Source organism: Gouania willdenowi, chromosome 14 (assembly GCF_900634775.1).
Source record: "Gouania willdenowi chromosome 14, fGouWil2.1, whole genome shotgun sequence".
NCBI classification, from domain to species: Eukaryota; Metazoa; Chordata; class Actinopteri; order Blenniiformes; family Gobiesocidae; genus Gouania; species Gouania willdenowi.
In genome coordinates this window covers 28,069,046-28,087,853 of record NC_041057.1, presented here as the reverse complement: position 1 = coordinate 28,087,853, position 18,808 = coordinate 28,069,046, and the positions used below count along the sequence as shown (strand labels likewise).

The following is an 18,808-nucleotide window of genomic DNA, read 5'->3' as shown; positions in this document are numbered from 1 at the left end:
CCATTTCAAAGCTAGTGTTCAAAGCTAGTGTTGTTTGACGAGTGCTGAACGGCTCTTTTTCTTAAGGAAAAATGTACAACTGCTCAATATACAAGGCAGGAGAGGTTCAAACAAAAAAACATGTGTGTTTTATAATTGAATCTATGCTGTTCTTTTATTATGATATGTATTGTGTTTGGATGAATAAAAACATGTTTTATAATTAATTCTATGCTGTTCTTTTATAGTTACATGTATTCTGTTTAGATAAAAATAATAGAATAAACTTTTTAAGAATGTTTTCGTCCTTTCACTAATTTCCAATTGCCAATAAAAGTCAATATGAAAAGAAATAATTTATTTAAAAAAAAAAAAACACTTTTATAATATACACTGCAAATAAATAACACTTCACCTAATGTAACTTTACAGTAATAAGATCCAAGAGAACTTGTCTCAGGTCAGGACTAAACTTCACCAACACCTCAAACAACCACAGACACAACAGAGGTGCTAACACAAGACAGTGAGTTAGCGTCATGTGATGAAGACTCCACTGAGACAAAGGCTCAGAAGTCTTCTGTAGGCCAATGCTTTGAATTGAAGGAAACATTAGAAAAAGATGACGACTGGGACGGAATGAGAGACACTTTGTTTCCTGGGAACTGTCAGGATACACCTTCACTAACACCTCAACCAACCACAGACACAGTGGAAGTGCTAACACAGGACAAGGATGAGGGGATTAAAGAGGAAGGTTCAGTCACAGAGGGAGAGATAAATGTCACAACCTCCACAGAGATGGGAAAAATCAAGAAGGAACATGTTATAGGCTCGAATGAAAAGAATGACATCAAATCAGATGTGCCCAAAGTCTCCATCGCAGTCTTGAAAACTCCTGAAGGAGGCAAATTAATCTTTTCACTTCAGAAAAGGAAGATGAACATGTGAATTTCATCAAATAGCTTAACCACGCCTCTTAGTTCTATGATAAGGAAGACATAAAAAAATATGACAGACGCAACAAAAAGGACATGGGAGACTCATCCTTACTTACAAGCTCATTTCAGCCGCATAAGCAAAAGATTCTTTGCTAACATGACACGCCAAGAGCAAACTAAGGGAAATGAGGCATGGGATTTACAACATCAGTGTCCAGAAGAAACAGGGTGTTATGTTTGTGCAGGTTCTCAAAGTGTCTGCTTTAGTGAAAGTACTGTAGGTCTCTTAGATCATCCTGTGAAGAAAAAGTTCACCATTAACAAGTTCCACCAGATTTTAAAACAAAAATTTTGATCAGATGTTTGCCAGTGCAGCAAATGTTGTGATTTCTCCACCTTGAAGAGAGGCCCTGGTGTCGGCCATTATGGAGAAGGTCTGCATTACTTTGAGCAAAAACAGCATTAAAGCGGTAAGTAAGCGTTGAAAAGCAAAAGCACTCCCAAAAAAGATTCAAGGTCGCATAAGATATGCAAGCGCTTGCTTTGCTTCCATGGCATCCATCTAAGAAACGACGCGCCACCCGCTGCTGGCTGCTCTACTGTTCTCCCGTTCCATATGTCATTGTCTTGTCATGTTTCTTGGTCGGGATGTAACGGAAACTGAATTTTCCCTCTGGGATTATAAAAGTATTATCAATCAATCCAAAATTAAACCAAATAGGCAGACTTAGGGCCCTACAAAATCCACCTTAAAGGTGCAGTCCGCGACTTTCAGATCCCTCTCTCTCCCTCCCTTCCTGCTGCTCTCTTACCCTGTCTCCGAACTTTCCAAAGTCCCTCCCTCAGAGGAGCTCTACAAGCTAACGTTAGCCAGACAGCAACATAACATGCTCTGTTAAAAGCATATTACTGCAGTGCTTCTCTCTATCTCTATGTGCGCACACTTCAGCAGCAGCAGCAACAGTGTCAGCAGCAGGGGGCGGGGCTTAATGAGTCTGTTTTTTTCACACAAACTACTAGTTTGAGGTAAAGCTGTCCATACATAGTGACATCATTAGCAAATATGACAAAAAGTCACTTTTATAAGAATTGCAGACTGCACCTTTAAAGGAATAGCAAATGGAATCGACCAATGAAAACGGAATTCACTGTTGAACGCATTAATTTAAGGAACGTGGATGAAATGCCGTCACCGAGAGGCAAAGAACGTTTGTTATGGGGAAATGTTTCCGGGGACCGCCATTAGGTGCACCGTAGGTATAAAAAAGTAAACAAGCTCGTTCCCTCTGTTGATAATTCTAACCTAACAGCGTTTGTAATGTTATTCCAGAAATCATTAGTTTTTTATTATTCATATTATTACGACACATATTTAGACTTGAGAAGGTGTCCAGGGTTTTCTGTTGATGTCACTTACGGCCAATGTGAGCACTTTTAAAAACCGATGAAAGCAGCTCATCAGCAAGGGGACTGCCCTTGCTTCCACACAGGTGACCCCTGGTTGACGCAAACACCGACTACCTGGGTCTCCAGCAGGTGAAATTTGGATTCTCATCAATGATACACATATCCGAGCACTTTTGTAAAACCCGGTAAGAAAAGCAGTATCAAAGCAACCGACCTCCTCTGCTTCCTATTCCTGTAATTGCTCTATTAGTAGTTTTTTCTCATAATGTTTTTGTCTTTTGTAGTTGTTTTAACAACTGTAAAGTGTTTTTGAGTTTTTGAAAAGTGCTTATGAATATAAATGTATTATTATTGATCGTAAAGCGAGATTTCCGAGTGTGAAAAGCACAGTATGAGTTCTCATTTTGAAAAGGTCCACCATTCACTAACCAGGTCCATGATTATTTTTATTAAGTTATTATTTTACAAATGTGAAGGAAGTGCACATGATGGACAGGCTGATCAGTGAAACACTGTTGAAAACACTGTTGAAAGCAGACTTTTTAGCTTGTGTGCAGCATTAGCTTTAGCAACTAACTCACAATATATCACATTTCTGCAATTGTTTTGTCAAAGAATAAATTCTCCAACGAAGAAAAAATGATCTAAATCTGTCAGACTCGCTGTTACACTGTCATCTATGGAGAGTTTATACCTTTCGACCTTTGACCTCATGTGTGAGAACTGAACCACAGTGAGTGTGAAAAGGCTGATACTGTAAAATATTCTGACCCCTAGTGATGAAATAACTGATGCATCCTTGCGTCCATTTGTTTTTGTTTAATCACGGTCTGGAATGATGTCATAAGGATAATTTAATTTAGGTTAATTTAAATTAAGTTTTTCAAAATTGAATCAATAAACCTGATCAGATTCATTAAACCATTGATCAATTTCCCCCTGGGATTAATAAAGGAATTCTGATCCCTGATGGGAAATTCGTTGACATAAATGCTGCTCAAATACGTCTGACATATAAATAATGAAACAACTTATATCTACCTTTTAATTGTATGCTACGCAGTTTAAATTAATTTATTATTTTTTTACATATATTTTGGTTTAATTATGTTTTTCTTTTTTAATTAGTGTTTGTTTTGTTTCCTCATAGGAGTTAAAAACTAATATATTCTGAAAAAACGGAATTATAAAAAATAAATGTGGAAAACACGGGATTTGGAGAGAAAAGAAAACGTATTTCACAGACTACAGCATAAATCTGTGCTGGATTTGACTCCCCGTTACAACATTTTACAAATATGGAACTTTGTGGACTTGCAGATTTTAGAGGAAGTGTTATCCGGTGAAATGTTACACATTTTTACCCCAAATATGCAATACATACTTTCCTGTCTTTCACCAAACTTCACTTTCACCAAACTTCACTTAAAACAATGTTCAAATCTGAATTATAACAAAATATAAATATCACCTAGGGATAAAGATCAAAGAGTAGCTCGAGAACTCCGAAAGAAGAGATCAAAGGGCACAGATCGAGAGTGAAGTGGCCCAAAGCTGCACACATAAGAGTGGGAAAGGACGCAAGCACTGGCTTAATCACCCTGTAGCTGGCCACCTTTGATGAAAATGTCTAGTGTTAAAAAGGCCAAAACACCCTGATTCAAAGGAATACTACTGTGTCCCAAATGACATCTATCCCATATCTGAGACACAGCTCCCACACCACTGTCAAATGGTAAACCTCATGTGATTACCATCTTTTGGCACAAAGGACAGTTTAACATCACGTCGTGTTTTTAATGATTCTGGGTCACATAAAAAAAAATTGTTTATTTCAAAATGATAAACAGGTGGAAATTTTGCTTTTATTAACTGCCTTAGACAATAGATAATCGCTGATATTTCCCCACCTCTGTTCATATGACGGTAGTTCACTTAAAATCAAATTGTTGAAAGAATTTTAAATTTTTCTATATCCTGTAATTTCCCTCAAATTAATTCACAAAATTTTCCTAAATTGAGTAAAAACTGGTATTAATTCCAGAAAGTTCCTTTTTGAGTAATATGTTAAGGTTTCCTTTATTCTGAAAACTTTTTTTCAGGAAATTTACTTTGATTATTATTTTATTATTGGTCTTCTTCAGAGGCATCTGCTGATTGCTTTGATGTGCCATTGACTTACGCATAATAATTCCAGTTACAAGTTTTTCCAACTTTTTTAATGTTATAAGCTTGGGCGGTAATACCGTATACCGTGGGGTCATAAAAATAGCAACGGTATCAGTTTCAAGTCATTAAAAAAAATAAAAATTCAATGCACTTCCCCGTGACTGCGCAGGGTCCACCACACACACACACATTAGAGAGAGAGTGAGAACAGTAAACCAAGAGAAGCTTATTCAAGGTCTGGAAGCGGAGTGATGGTTCGCTCAGAGCGGCAGTCAGAGATCCCAGCTGCCTCTGTGAGCTTATGGTGGAGAGGAGCTGACAGCAGCAGTGATGCGTACATTCATGTCAGTCTCTAAAATACCATAAAAATCTCCAATAACACTTGATGAAGTCCATTTGTCACTTGTCCATATTGAGAAAAAAAGTCACTAAGAGTGTTCAGAAAATATACCGGTAAGGGAGGCTCAGTTTCGGTTTAAAAAAAAAAAAACGGAGCAGTGAGATGATTCTACAAACTGCAGCTTTAACTTCTTGAACAAGCCATTCTGAGTGAACTCATCCTTTAGTAACTCCGGAATTTGATAATTTAAACCATAAAACCGGCGCTGTTAAGTGTAAACATACGGCCGGAGTGAGAAGGAAAAGAAGCGATCAATTCTTTCCGCTGTCACGCGGCTCCGTAGACAGACACACAGAGACAGACAGACAAACACGCACAGTCACGTTTGGTGTGAACGCACCCTGAGCCTTACGTCATACATCTTACGTTTTTTAATTAGTCACGGTAATACCGTATACCACGGTAAAATAGGGAGGCGGTATCAAAATTTGGATACCTCCCAAGCCTAATATGTTATGGTTTCATTTAAATATGGAGGATGAAACAGAGGAAGTAAAATGGTCGTTTTTTTTCTGTGAGCTTTTTAAGCACAGGTAATCCTGTGAATACCTGGAAGCAGAAAAGAAATGCAGACAGAATATTTCAACGATAGACATTTATTATTTTCATGGACTGTGGCAGAAAGTTGAGCAAAGAAAAGAGTGAGTGACAATCAACGATCAGACATCGTAGCCAATGATTCCTCCTTTACCGATGCACTCTCCAATGTAGAACCACATCAGAATCTCAGTGGCCACGAGTCCATTCCTCAGAGCTTCCTGTCAGCACACACAGTTCAAACAAGCTGTAAAAACAAACCTCACCTCACCAGGCATTTGCTTTCATTTTCAAACATTTCTGAAGAGCAATAAAATGTAGAATTAACATTTACAAAAGGTTACATTTCTTAAAACCTTTTAAAAGTCAAGTGGTGTAGGGATGGGTACCTTTCACATTTACTGATACTATTCATGTGGTACTTTTGTGTGGTAATAAATTGTAAATCATAAAATCTCAAAATGTTCCAATTTCATTTCTTATAATAATAATAATAATATTAACAACAAACTTGAACAGATATATCAAACCAACATCTAACCGTTTGTATTGTAGCAACATTTGTTTCACAAATTTCTTCATCATGAAAACCCTGAACTACAACTAGTGTTTGTTTTGTTTTTAAAATAATGCACCAACTAGAAGCAGCTCTATATTGTAAGTATTTCACTTGCATTTGTGCACAGAGGTGAAGGGAGAGTCTGATAAAAGAGCAGAGTGACGCGGTCCTTATACTTTCTCTTTATTAGCGGATATTTGTCTGTTTCAGCGGGTTGTTGGACACAGGAGCGTGCGTGTGTGTGCGCGCGCGCACTATAAAACCAGGCGCTCTGCTTCAGACGTAGTTCTGAGGGTATTCCATAAAGCGGGTTATGTTCAAACTGAGTATGTTCGAGGTATGTTCTTCTCCGAGTCTGTTACCATGGCAACATTGTCCGTCCTGCTCCCTGGCAGGTTTTATCAAAGATACTCGTTTTTAATCTGCATAACCGAGACACACATACATCTATTTAATACAGGCAATTTGCTCAGACACTCCCGTCTTTACCTGAAGGCCCCGAGGACCGCTGCAGCCACTTAGCTGTCCCCAATGTTGCCTGTGTGATCCTCCGCTTGGTCCAATATAAACAGAGCTTCAATAGGGAAGTAGCGTGTAGCGACACATGAAGCTGCTCCTCATGTTTATAACTCACAGCGGAACATTCTACATATGGGTGGGAACCTCTGGGTACCTCACGATACGCGATACAAAGCTCACGATAACAATTATCTTATGATATGACGATCCTGCGATTATCGATAGATTGGTCAGAAATTAATCTACAATAATCTATGACATAAGAAAAAAAAGATTAAGTGAAAAAATACAATTTTTATTTTATATCTCTGAAAAACAATAAATTGAAAAAGTGTCCTATGAACAGTGACATTATTTTAGTGCAACATTTCTGTAAATAAGTGTCAACATAACAATGTAAATGAATAAGTATCTCCAATAGGGTCTTTCTTACCAGTGACATCATTATAGTGCAATATTCCAGTAAACAATAAATTGGTTCCTTCAACAACAGTGACAAAATTTCTGTGAAGACTTACCTGCACATTTTAGTGAAAAAGCACAAAAGGTTTTGGGGGAAAAAAAAAAAGGTATATCGCGATATATCGCAGAATCGAGAAATCGTCACACTCCTGATTCTACATGCGTGCGCACTTATATGAATACTGTTGCATTGAAACGTGTTCGGGTTTAAAGAGACAGTCTTTCTTTAGGTATTTTTTTCTGCCCGATTAAAACCACCATGTGCATCTTCCTCTCTGTAACCCATAATCATAGTCCAATATAAACGGTGTGCTTCAAAAACTATCAACTGAATACAACAATAAATAAATATAAAATGAACAAGTGTGTGTGGGGGAAGGGGTTTGTCCATAACAGTCCTCATTTAAATTTCAAAAGTCTTTGAATAGAAAGTTATTCACCAATTCAAAAGAAATAACTTTTGGCTTTAAAGAAATGTAACAAAAAGAACAACTTAAATTTAGCCCTCAGAGAAGGGGGTGGGGGGTGTTCAAACTTCCTGCCGAAAACCCTAACCTTCATTTTTGTAAAAACATGCTCAACACGATTCACAATCACCACATGACAACTTTAGGTTTCATTGATGTGACATATCATTTTACAAAATTGATTAAATCCTAAACAGACCGTAGCAGCCCTGATCATATCATCCACCTGTTGGACCTGAAAGGTTTGTGTGTGACCCGGGGTTTCCACAGGATACGTCTCTGCTCTGCCACGTTTTGGCTCCGCTGTCCGGCAATCCCCACCGGTTGCATTTTGAGTGTGCCACGGTGCACTCCGGTTGACGCCACAAGATCGAGGAGTTCTCACGATATTTACATAATATCATGATTTTTTTTTAATAGTAAATTACACTGACATACATTAATAAGGAGCAGCAATATTCACAAACAAGTACAGCAGTCCCTCGCTATATCGCGGTTCACCTTTCGTGGCCTCGGTATTTCGCAGATTGTTTTTAGTGCAATTTTGGAAGCATTTTTTGACAGCGTATGAACGCGCATTGTGTTCTGCGTTTTGACTAATACTGCGTTCACCCACCAGCGACACATCCAACTCGTTGAGTTTCACTGCCTGCTGAAGTGAGGAGCTGTACTCCTTTTTCCCCTCTCATAAACATAAACCACCAGTCAAAAAAGCCGGTGTGATTAGTGGCTAATGCTATCCTTGCTCAGTGCTACAGAGATAACTTTTACCTGCTACTACCACCTCCTCACTGATTCTCCTCCACGCCTAATCCTTCTTAGTCCAGTCTCCATGGTTGAATGGATGAACAGACCGGTGTCCGTGTTGACGTGACGTCATCTTCAACAAAGACTCTGAATGCGTTCGGCATCAATATCTGATCGCTAGCAGTGTGACTCAGAAGTGCTGTACGTTTGAAAACAGGTTTGTTTTAAAATCTACGAAGGCTTGAACTTTTAGAGTGTTTAAATAAGAGAGAAATGTGAATTCCTGACTGAGAAAAGTGTATAAAGTGTGTGGTGAGAGGTTTTATAGCCTTAAAACATGTATAATAATTGTAAAAAATAAAGCTGAACACCACGGATTTCGCCTATTGCGACTTATTTTTAGAACGTAACCCCCGCGATAAACGAAGGACTACTGTACAGATAGACCGGCATTTATGTGGTTAACAAAGCCAGGGAAATAGATTGAATAAAATAATTTGAAAAAAATAAATAAATAAATAAAGAGAGAAAACAAATTAATAAAGATAAATAAGAAAAATTGACCCATTCATTATTAACCAATTGGTTACATAATATCTACAGTATTCTAAAATTTAATAAAAACTTTGTTGGAGTGTGAACCACCGTCACCTATGGATAGAATTGCTCTCCTAGCCATATTTTTAGCTACAGCCAACAGAGAAGAGATATGATGAAATATAATGTGTTTCATTTTGAAAAGTAACCGGATGTTTTAATATTTAATATGTGCTTAACTTCCTGTTTGACTGCCTTTGCTCTGTGCTGAATTGTTGCGTCGTGCTCCGGCATCAGCCAGAAATAGAAGTCCTGCGTATCTCTGCTGGAGGGCTCCGGACTGTCGGAGCTGGGACGGAGCAGATATGCAGCGCACCGGTGTCATGTACTGAGTGCACATCGTACTGAGATTGTATTTGTGCATCCACACTACCAAAAAATGAATTTTTGCTTAAATAATATTATAAATTTTTGTTTTCAAACTGAACGAACACGTGTTTTATTTGTATAATGGCTTATGTTAGAGTTAAGATTATAATCTCAGTATGGAAGTAAACTCAGTACATGACACCGGACCCGGTGGAAATGAACGTATAGGCTAAAGTGAAAACCTATCAGGTCCGGTGGTGTGGTGGAGACGTAACGCAGCGGATCCGCATCCAGTGGAAATTGGGGGTAAAGGGTTAGTATCCCCGGTGATTAACACAGTTTGTTGTGATTTTCTGTCTTTGCTGCAATTTTGTGTGTTTTTTTTTTTTTTTTAGTATTTCTGTGCATTTTTTATGTCATTTTGACTGTTTTTGTTGTCACTTTTGTGCTTTTTTTGTAGTTGTTGCATCATTTTTTGTGTCTTTGGAGTTATAAGGGTAGTGTTGTTGTTGTTGTGTATATTTCTGTCATGTAGTGCGTATACTGAGCTCCACACGTACCTTGACTGTGGTTTGCCCGAGTTTTCCTGTCTGAAAACCTTTGATAAGGTTCGTGGCTCCTTCGATGGCCTTGGGAATCTCAGCGGGCGAAGGGGGGACGAGCTCCACGCGGGCGTAGTACCAGAAGGTCGCTAACCGAGGTTTGGAATAGGTGACAGCGGCTGAGAAGAGAAAAGACAATACATCAATAATCCTGACCGGCTATTAGCATTAGCTACCTAGCTTCTTCCGTTTACGGAGGAATATTAATGCAAAAAAACAAAGTTTCAAAATGCACTTTGTCATCTGGATCCAACACATATATGAAAAATTAAAGAAATGAACTTCTGAATGTAGAAAACGAAGATTATTTCATTAACTTTGCTAGACATCGGACAACATACCTGCTAGCTTTAGTAACTATTGTATCACCTCAACCCTTCACATTACAGAGAAACTACTGGGAACAAATGACATATAAACTCACCTCCGAGCAAAGTGGGGACTTTAGCCACTAATTTCTGCACAGCTTGAGCCATTTCGGAGGGTTTCTGTGAGCTTCAAGCTAGCAACGTGAATGTCACCTCCAGAAGGACCCCAACAAGACAGCAGCTGGCCAACGCACTGCCTGAACAGAAACACCCTTGAATTCTATGATCGACTGCAGGCATTTGTGCTAACTGCTGCCATCGTGTGGCCATAAGGGTATATCAGGTAAATCAGGCATGGTTAACTGGTAAAGCTGGGCCGATATATCGTGCGACAAGATATCATGATATTTAAATGAATATACACAAAATGACTCAAAAAAACACACACAATTACACAAAAATACACAATAGGTAAACAAAACACTTAAAATTTGAGTTAACCCCTCCAAAAAAACAAAAAAACAATGACAATAGATGAAAAATATTCACAAAATAAGAGAACATTTTACAAAAACACTGAGAATCGCATAAAAAGACTCAATAGGATGACAAAAACAAACAAATCAAAAACACATACAGAAACCTTTCTTCTTTCCTTTATTCATGTTTAAATTGGTTATTATTCTATAACATGGCCGGCCGGATCAGATGTTTTTGGATCCCTCGGTGATAAAAGTTGCCAATGTTTGATATAGTTTATATTATATTATATTATATTATATTATATTATATTATATTATATTATATTCAAATATGTTGTATTGTATTGTATTGTATTGTATTGTATTGTATTGTATTGTATTGTATTATATTTCACTCCGGACCAGTGGAGGCGGAAATGCACATCATAGTTGTTTGGAAACCGCCGGAAGTTCTGAAAAAGAAGAAGAAGAAAGACTTCCTGCTGAGAGCGTGTGTAACTGTTTTGTGATCCGCAGGTACGAGCTGGTTTTTTCTTTCTTTTTTTGGTATTATCTTGTTATTAATCACTAGAATATTTATTGTAGTAAGTTTTTTTTTTTGACCAAGAAGCTGACTGGAATAGTTTCACATGCAGAATGAGTCGGTTAGCGTGTTAGCTTATAAAGTTACCTTTGACAAACCATGAAAGGGTGAATTTAGAAATATTGAGAAAACTGTTGAGTGGAGTGTTTACTATTAATAATAACACTTAGCCTCCACAGGTGTTAGCTTGTAGCTACTGTTATAGCTATCCGTATGTTGAAGACAAAGGTGTTAAAGTAGTCTAAACAGAGGTAAACAGATAATGATGTGCGTCATTAAACATTGATCTTTTTAGTAACTGGTACTTTCATATTTCTGATATCATGTTGGTTTTGTTGGAGCTCCTGACTGTCTTGGCGACTAATGTGAAACTTAAGGCCCGCGGCCCAAGTTTGGCTCGCAGGAGAAAGTAAAAATGACACTCCTCAATATTTGCAGGGATCACAGTTTTCCTATGCTTACATCACATGAGTCATTATTAATGTCAATTTGTAAAAATAATTTTGATCATTCTAACTCATTACAGTCTTAGCAGAATGACATTTCTGGGTTGAATTTGCTGATGCAAAATGCCGCACAGGCACATTTATTAACAAACAGCTGCACCATATGTGACAAGTCTTTTTCTCTAAGGGACAGCATGTGTGAGTGAGTTTTGTAGTGTGGCTTGTTTAGGGAAAGGTCTGGGTTGGGACACACTCAGAAATTCATCTAACTGAGCTTTTCACGCTGTTCTGAGAAATAAAACTCCTGAAACAAATATTTAAATACAAAATAAGATAGTAAATAATCGTTATAGGCCACAAGTTTCAAACTCAAGGCCCGGGGGCCATATTTGGCCTTTTAGACAATCTAATCCGGCCTGCAGGAGAAAGTAAATAAAGACAGAAAAAAACAAATCATTGTGAAAATTCCCAAATAATTCAGTTGTTTCAGTAATTCTCAGCCCTTCCAAATACACAAATTCAATGAAACGCCACAATATTTGGTGATGTGCAATTTTCCCATGCTTTTATTACATGACTGTAGTCATTTTACATCTCAAATTGATCAAAGAACTTAATTTTCCTCAAATTATGTTACATTTTCCCCAAATTAAATTAAAATTGCTCACAAAATTTGCCTAAAATCTGCGGCCCACTTGGGATCAAACTACTTTATATTTGGCACTTAAACTAAAATGAGTTTGACACCACTGTTATACGCAATATTGTAATTTTATAAATTGACAAAATAGATATCTCAATGTATCTTGAATCTCGATATATTGCCCGGGGGCCTCATTTAAAAGTGTGCCTAGCTAAGCACACTTCAGCTGGCGTACGCTAAAAACCAGGAAGTGTGTACAAATCTTTTTTTTTTACAATTTATAAACGAGGGAGCGCACGTACGTCCCACGCCTGTTTCCGTTTCTAAATCCCAATCAACTCGAATGTCGGCACATGTGAAGAAACACTTTGCTCTGCCCATTTGGTGCCCATAAAAGGTCCGGTGAACGCCCTAAATGAATTTTCATTAATACGAATTTCACGAGCAAAAAAACAAAACAAATTGCACTCAATGTGAGGTATTAATTGTTGAGGTGGACACACGCAGGAGAGGGTAATGTGGTGACAGTGAACATTAGGAATGATAGAAAGGCAGATCACGTTGCGTTGCCTCATCAGACTGTGACAGGTGAAAAATAAACAATCACACATGAAAGCGGAGGAGAACATGTGGGTCACTCTCCATAGGAAGAACGTCTGTTCAACAGGTGGAGGAAAGGGGCGGAGCTCAGGCTCACAGATCTGGCTGGTCTTTGAAGATCCTCTCCCTCCGGTGTATCCCGTGCACCTCGTCCTCCAGCAGTGCCAGATAAGCCACTGTGCGTCTTTACACATTAGAGTGTTCCTTTTTGTAACAGCTACAGGTGTTGTAGCCAATTGATCGCCAGTTATGCACAATGATCATGTGATTTTCATTCCAATTATTATTATTCATGTAAAACTATTTGTAGGCGCACGCACGTCACTCCCTCACTGCGGGCGTCAGTATCATTTTTATCTCCTTCGTTTTTGCAAATGCATCCTTCAAATAATGTGTTGTGAAAATGTGTTCATTTATTTCACACAAATTCTATTAATTAATGTAGAAAAAAAAAAAGACTAACAAAACTTCTGTGAATGAAACCATGTCGGAAATAAACTGAATAAATAAATAAAATTTCACAGAGCTGTTATTAATTTTATCCTTCTCCTGTTGGCGTCGGAGTTTCGGGTTTCTCATGATTTTGTGCGTACGGCGGGGTCAGAGCTGCTGTGGAGGTGCGCACATTATCTCGCCAGGTTTTTTTTTTTTATAAATCCCAAACTTTGCTCATTTGTACGTACGCAGTACGTACAAATGAGGCCTTGTTGGTGCTTTAAATACTTAATGAATTCTACATGGTAGTGCAAACTATAGCACATTAATGTTGAACTTGCATGTTCTCCACCCTGTAATCTGTGGCCCATTGAGATCAGATTCGTATTTGGCCCCTGAACTGAAATGAGTTCATTGAAACCCCTGATCTTGCCTTACTAAGCATTATTTTCTCAACGTGATTTTTCTGCGTGAATAAACGTAAGAAGTAAACATGTGTTCTCCTGTGTGTGGTTCCAGTGTTATCAGGATGGATTTGGTGTCTGCTCCTCTGGGCCTGGGTGTACTAGCAGGTCTGGGGTGTGGGCTTCTCCTGGGATGGCACCTCAGAGGACGCTTCAGCCCCTCGTCTAAGAGCCTGATGACAGCCATGGGAGGCGGCCTGGGCGAAGCCAACGTGATGGGTGAGGGGGGCGAGTTCAAAATGATCCTGGTGGTGAGAAACGACTTGAAGATGGGGAAGGGGAAGGTGGCGGCACAGTGCTCTCACGCTGCGGTGTCGGCGTATAAGCAGGTCCAACGCAGGAACCCAGAGCTGCTGAAACAGTGGGAGTACTGTGGCCAGCCCAAGGTGGTGGTGAAGGCCCCTGATGAAGACACCCTGATCGACCTGCTCAGCCGGGCCAAAGAAGTGGGGCTTCCTGTGAGCCTGATCCAGGACGCAGGAAGGACTCAGATTGCTGCCGGGTCACGCACCGTTCTGGGCGTCGGCCCCGGCCCCGCGGACCTGGTCGACAGCGTCACTGGAGAATTAAAGCTCTACTAGAACTACTGATGGTGACTTTATATTTTTCTACAACAGACACACATCCTTCCTGTGATGGTTAAACACCATCAAATTACACGTTAACCAACAGTTTCTGATCCTCAGAAACAGAAAAAACATCTGGATCAGAATAAAAAATGGACTGTGGAAAATAAAGAACAACTTCATCATCAAACAGTTCAGTGAATGTGCATTTACACAGCAACATCTGTGTGGCTGTGAACTTTATTTCACCCTCCGTGTGTGTGTGTTTAGAGCTAATTCTGAATATTATCAATACAGATACTGTAGTTGTTTCTCTGAAAACAATTATGCGAGGGTCACATGATCAAGTAATGAATAATCTAAGCATTAATACAGGAAAGAAAAAGGCATTTTTGTTGTCATTTTGTGTCTTTTTCAAGGCGTGTGAATATTAGTTTTGTATAGTATTTTTCATTTTGTGGATGTTTGTTTTGTTTCCTTTTTGAATGATTTGTAATTTTAGTGGTATTTTTGTCGTCTTGTGGGGTTTCTGATTATTATCCCTTGCCAGTGGAAGGGGGATATAGGTTTGAGCTCTGTCCGAGTTTAAGGGGACAGATTTTCTCAGAAACCATTTACGATAGGATAACCAAATTCAGTGTGTGGCTTCAGGGTATCAATATCTTGATGGAGTTTGAAAATGAGAAGCACGCAATTATTGTTTTTCCCCCCAAGGGGCCCCAAAAGGAAAAAAAAGTGTTGATTTCTTATTTATTTGCGAGTCAAATATTGTGACAGTTGGTGGTACCGAATCATTGATACATACCAATATATGAATGGGGACCATTACTTCGTATGTGCCATGTGGGGCCCACTGAATCGGGCTGTAATTTCACATTGATATTCTATGAGCGGATGTCAACACCGTCGAGGAGACTTTTTAAAAATTACCTTTTTCCGGTCATTTCTAAATTTATCGGAACATAGTCGTGTGATATATTGTTTCAAAGGCAATTCAACGTAGATTACGATTATAAGTCGCACTGTTTCATTTGTTTTACTTGGTGGAACCGAGTCATTTCACTAAATTCTCGGGAACGTGGTGCGTGCTATTTGGGCCTGGCCGTAGTTCATCAGAACTCGTTTTTACTCTGAGGTATCTTCAGAGGGGACAGCTTTTCTTAGAAACCACTTAAAATAGTAATTTTTGTATTCTGATGTGATAATATTCTCTCATGTATACATTTAAGTTCTTAGATTTAGGACATTTAGGAAAAGGTTGAGAGTTCTGAGAATCAATCTGGTGGAGAATGTTGATGGCTGTCTTGTTTGTTTGTTTTTTTTGTCTTGTGATAGTTATTTATTTATTTATAGTAATTGTGTGTGACTGTGTTTGGAGTCGTTTTGTGTATTTGCGTTTAAGGCCACTCCCACAGGAACAGCAGTGTCTAAAATACAACAGCAAACATATTTAGCATATTGAACAGTTTTAGACAGAAAATATAAGAACAATTTGATGTGAAAAATGATGCTTTAGTTTATCTTTCTATCTTTCACCAGTAGATGGTGCTGTTATACAATTAAGTCACACTGCTGCCTTTATGTTCTATTTACCAGGGCTGGTTAATCAACTTTCTGATTCCATTCTGATTATTGAGGCTTCAATTCAATTTCAAACTGATTCTTAAATATTGATAAATTCTGATTATTGATCTTTCTTTCAACACGAGAAATAGAACATAAGGTAATGTTTCATTGTGCATCAACAAATTTAACTCAGAGTTGTGTTTCTGGTCAGACTGAGTTAAAAATATGGATTTTTATATGGTATCACCATTTTTAGAAAATATATCAAGATATGAATTGTGGTCTATATTTCCCAACTTTTTTTCAGGAAGTTTACTTTGATCTGACACATTTTGAATGTCAAACGTCCAATCCGTAGACACATTTTTGTCCATGACTTCCGCGTTATAAATCTAAGTTTATTTTGTATTTTTTTTCCACCACTTTTAGTATTTACTCCTCTGTCTTCGAATTCATGGAGATTTGTTCTCCATGAATCTCTTCTAGCTGACAGATGTTAGACAGGAAGGTCTAACTCAATTTATCCATTTTTAATTCAACCCAAAAGTCGAGGTCAGATTTGTGCAGACCAATATAACTGTACCACACCGGACTAAAGAACTATCCTGGTCTTTATGGACCTTCCTCTGTATAGGTCTACTGGAGCACAAACAAAGAGCCACCTGAAAGCCTTTCCACTAAGTCAGAGACACAGAATCCTCTATTACAATTATTCTCAACCTTTTCAGCCCACGATGCCCAAAATAAAGGTTCCAGGGACCCCCACTGTACCTGAAGGTTGTTGAACACGCACATGAACACTGAAGATCAGTCACGTGGAGACAGGGTCATCTATAAGGAGGAATAAAGGGGAGAGATTTTTGGGGTTTATCCATAAAGTCAGTAAAATGATGGTCTATTCTATGAATCTGTGATAACCACATTTATTTATTGATTTGAATAATAGCCACTGTTATCCAGGAAGTTTATATGCACCATAGTATATACTAGTCATCTTAGAGATATAAATCCTTGTTTTAATCAGAAATAAAATGGGTTAAAAGTGGCCAAAAATTGTTTAAAAAAAATAAAGGTGGTGTAATGATTTTTTAAAAAAACACAGAAATTGGTTAAAAGTTGCCAACTAGAGTGGCCAAAAAAAGTAGTAAAAAAAAAAGGGCTCAAATAGTCAATATTGGAACAATCAGTTGAAACTAGCAAATAACGGACAGGACAAATCGTGAATGTGGTTAAAATATTAAAAAATAAACATGAAATATGGTGAAAATAGGTTACAAGTGACAATAAAGGCTCAAAATATGACATTAGGTGGGAAAAGTGGTGGAAAGGATTTATAAGTGCCAAAAATGTCTTGAAAGTGGAAGAAATGTGCAAAAAAGCCTTTCAAATTTGATGAAGTGGCAGCAATGTAAATTAGCAAAAATGCATTAAACGGAGCAAAAAACATGGCAAGAAAAAGTGATGAAAATAGTCAAAAAATTTGCTCAAAATGTTCAAAAAATATTCTTGTTTTCTTGATGACATCTGAAGACCGTCTTCCAGTGTCTTACGAAACCAAACGGCCTTAATTCCAAGGTTGAGAACCCCTGCTCTATTGGTAAAATTATGCCTGAATCAAATGTGAGACCTGCAGTGGTTTTAAACTGAGGCACATTGAGCTTTTGTTCCAACAGAAACTCTTTATCAGGAGTTGGTTTCACTCTTTGTAGCTTCAAGGCCATTATTTTATCACCACATGGTTACACACATCATTATCCCTAATTTAATGCATTCTGACTAAACATTTTCTACTTCAAGGCTGTAGCGCACAACAGTCTCTCACACACACAAACCACACTGTTCTTGACAAACAAGAAGCATTTATTTATTAAGTGGAAAAACAAAATTGCTGTTTAATTCATTAGAATCCTCCATGTGCACAGTTGAGTACTTTTAAGTGCACGATTTAAATCTAAAAGGTAATTTAGATAATATAAATTCAAAGGTGTATATGACTGATTTTGCTGTATACACACACACACTCGTCTTTGTTGAAACTTTCAAATGAGCAACACAAGCTGCGAGTGTTTCTGAGCGGGAATGAGTGACTAATCTCTGGTGTACATGTCAATGAACCCCAGCAGGAACAAACGGCAGCGTGTTAGCAGTGTGTTAGCGCTAAACACCCGGCTCTGCACTTCCTCCTGAGGCCACGTGGTCCCACGGTCGCAGAGACGTGTGCGCGTCAACGTCGTTTCATCAGAGTGACTTTGATCGGAGAGTTCTGCATAGGCTTTGCAGGAAAGAATCAAACTTCCCTGTAAATCGGAGGTGAAACACTCCTTGAACAGCCCTCAGATTGTAAAGTGTGACTGCTATGACATAGTGTTTGAGGATTGCGGTCATGGAGGTGCTCGTTTTCTGGAAAAATGTTGCAAGTTCTTGTGTCTTAATATACAATAATAAATGCATTTTACAGTCAGACAAAAGAAGAAGAAGCTGCTCACACACATGAAAAGGAGGAGGAGGGTCTACATTATTTTTTTTCTCACTACAGAGTGCAAATCAAACGCTTCACGATAGACCTTTGTTTTTAAACGGAGAAGAGGACTAGCTCTTCCCACGAGCCCCCACTGCTTTACATAAACCATTTAGCATTTCAAATAAAATAGGCATGAAGAAAATTAATCCAATCAAATCGGAATGTGAGAGAAAATTAATCTTTGTGATTCAAACAAGAGTCCTTCATAGCACTTCTTTTAAAAATATGGAAAGAAAATAAAAAAAAAAAAAGTAAACCCCAAACGTTGCGTTATCCCTGCCCTCTGCTGGGAGCAGAATGTGTGATGGTGAGGTGAAGGACCGTAGGAGGAGGTGGAGGAGACGGAGCTCCGGACCTTTACATTCCATAACCAAAGCCTGGCTGAACGGCTGGCTGGGCGTAACCAGCAGGTGCCTGGTAACCATAGCCGTAGGCCTGCTGGGGGGGGACAGGGACACTGGGACCTGCTGTCAGCATCAGCTGAGGAGCGCCTGCACAA

At 38.5% G+C, this 18,808-nt stretch overlaps 3 protein-coding genes across 7 annotated transcripts in view; 1 reads left to right on the top strand and 2 right to left on the bottom strand.

Moving 5' to 3' along the window:
* Window positions 1–5,474: 5,474 nt before the first annotated feature.
* atp5l (ATP synthase, H+ transporting, mitochondrial F0 complex, subunit g) lies at window positions 5,475–10,280 on the bottom strand. The gene is made up of 3 exons (XM_028466687.1): window positions 10,120–10,280; window positions 9,654–9,814; window positions 5,475–5,654 (listed from the first exon to the last, which is right to left on the bottom strand). Exons 1-3 carry the CDS (start codon window positions 10,169–10,171, stop codon window positions 5,556–5,558), a joined length of 312 nt encoding a protein of 103 aa, XP_028322488.1. The 5' UTR covers window positions 10,172–10,280; the 3' UTR covers window positions 5,475–5,555.
* Window positions 10,281–10,915: 635 nt separating this feature from the next.
* ptrh2 (peptidyl-tRNA hydrolase 2) lies at window positions 10,916–14,412 on the top strand. Of its 2 annotated transcripts, XM_028466763.1 has the most exons (3): window positions 10,916–11,001; window positions 12,805–12,935; window positions 13,712–14,412. In XM_028466763.1, the coding sequence occupies exon 3, from the start codon at window positions 13,722–13,724 to the stop codon at window positions 14,235–14,237; it is 516 nt and encodes a 171-aa protein (XP_028322564.1). In that variant the 5' UTR covers window positions 10,916–11,001; window positions 12,805–12,935; window positions 13,712–13,721; the 3' UTR covers window positions 14,238–14,412. The 2 variants fall into 2 exon arrangements, with proteins under 2 accessions (XP_028322564.1, XP_028322563.1); XM_028466762.1 differs by lacking the exon at window positions 12,805–12,935 and having other exon boundaries at window positions 10,931–11,001.
* A 3,218-nt stretch (window positions 14,413–17,630) lies between these two features.
* LOC114475167 (clathrin heavy chain 1-like) overlaps window positions 17,631–18,808 on the bottom strand; it is a 48,882-nt gene continuing 47,704 nt past the window's right edge. For all 4 annotated transcript variants that reach the window (XM_028465799.1, XM_028465798.1, XM_028465800.1 and 1 more), the window contains one exon: window positions 17,631–18,800. In XM_028465799.1, the coding sequence (XP_028321600.1) occupies window positions 18,667–18,800 (134 nt within the window). In that variant the 3' untranslated portion in view covers window positions 17,631–18,666. The remainder of the gene's footprint in view (window positions 18,801–18,808) is intronic.

What these genes read in the sequence shown, in the direction of transcription:
- atp5l (XM_028466687.1), bottom strand. Translation starts at nt 10,171, where the DNA reads ATGGCTCAAGCTGTGCAGAAATTAGTGGCTAAAGTCCCCACTTTGCTC. An exon ending in AGTCCCCACTTTGCTCGGAG is followed by an intron (nt 9,815 to 10,119) that starts GTGAGTTTATAT and finishes TTCTCTTCTCAG; the next exon opens with CCGCTGTCACCTATTCCAAA. An exon ending in TCGGGCAAACCACAGTCAAG is followed by an intron (nt 5,655 to 9,653) that starts GTACGTGTGGAG and finishes GTGTGCTGACAG; the next exon opens with GAAGCTCTGAGGAATGGACT.
- ptrh2 (XM_028466763.1), top strand. Translation starts at nt 13,722, where the DNA reads ATGGATTTGGTGTCTGCTCCTCTGGGCCTGGGTGTACTAGCAGGTCTG.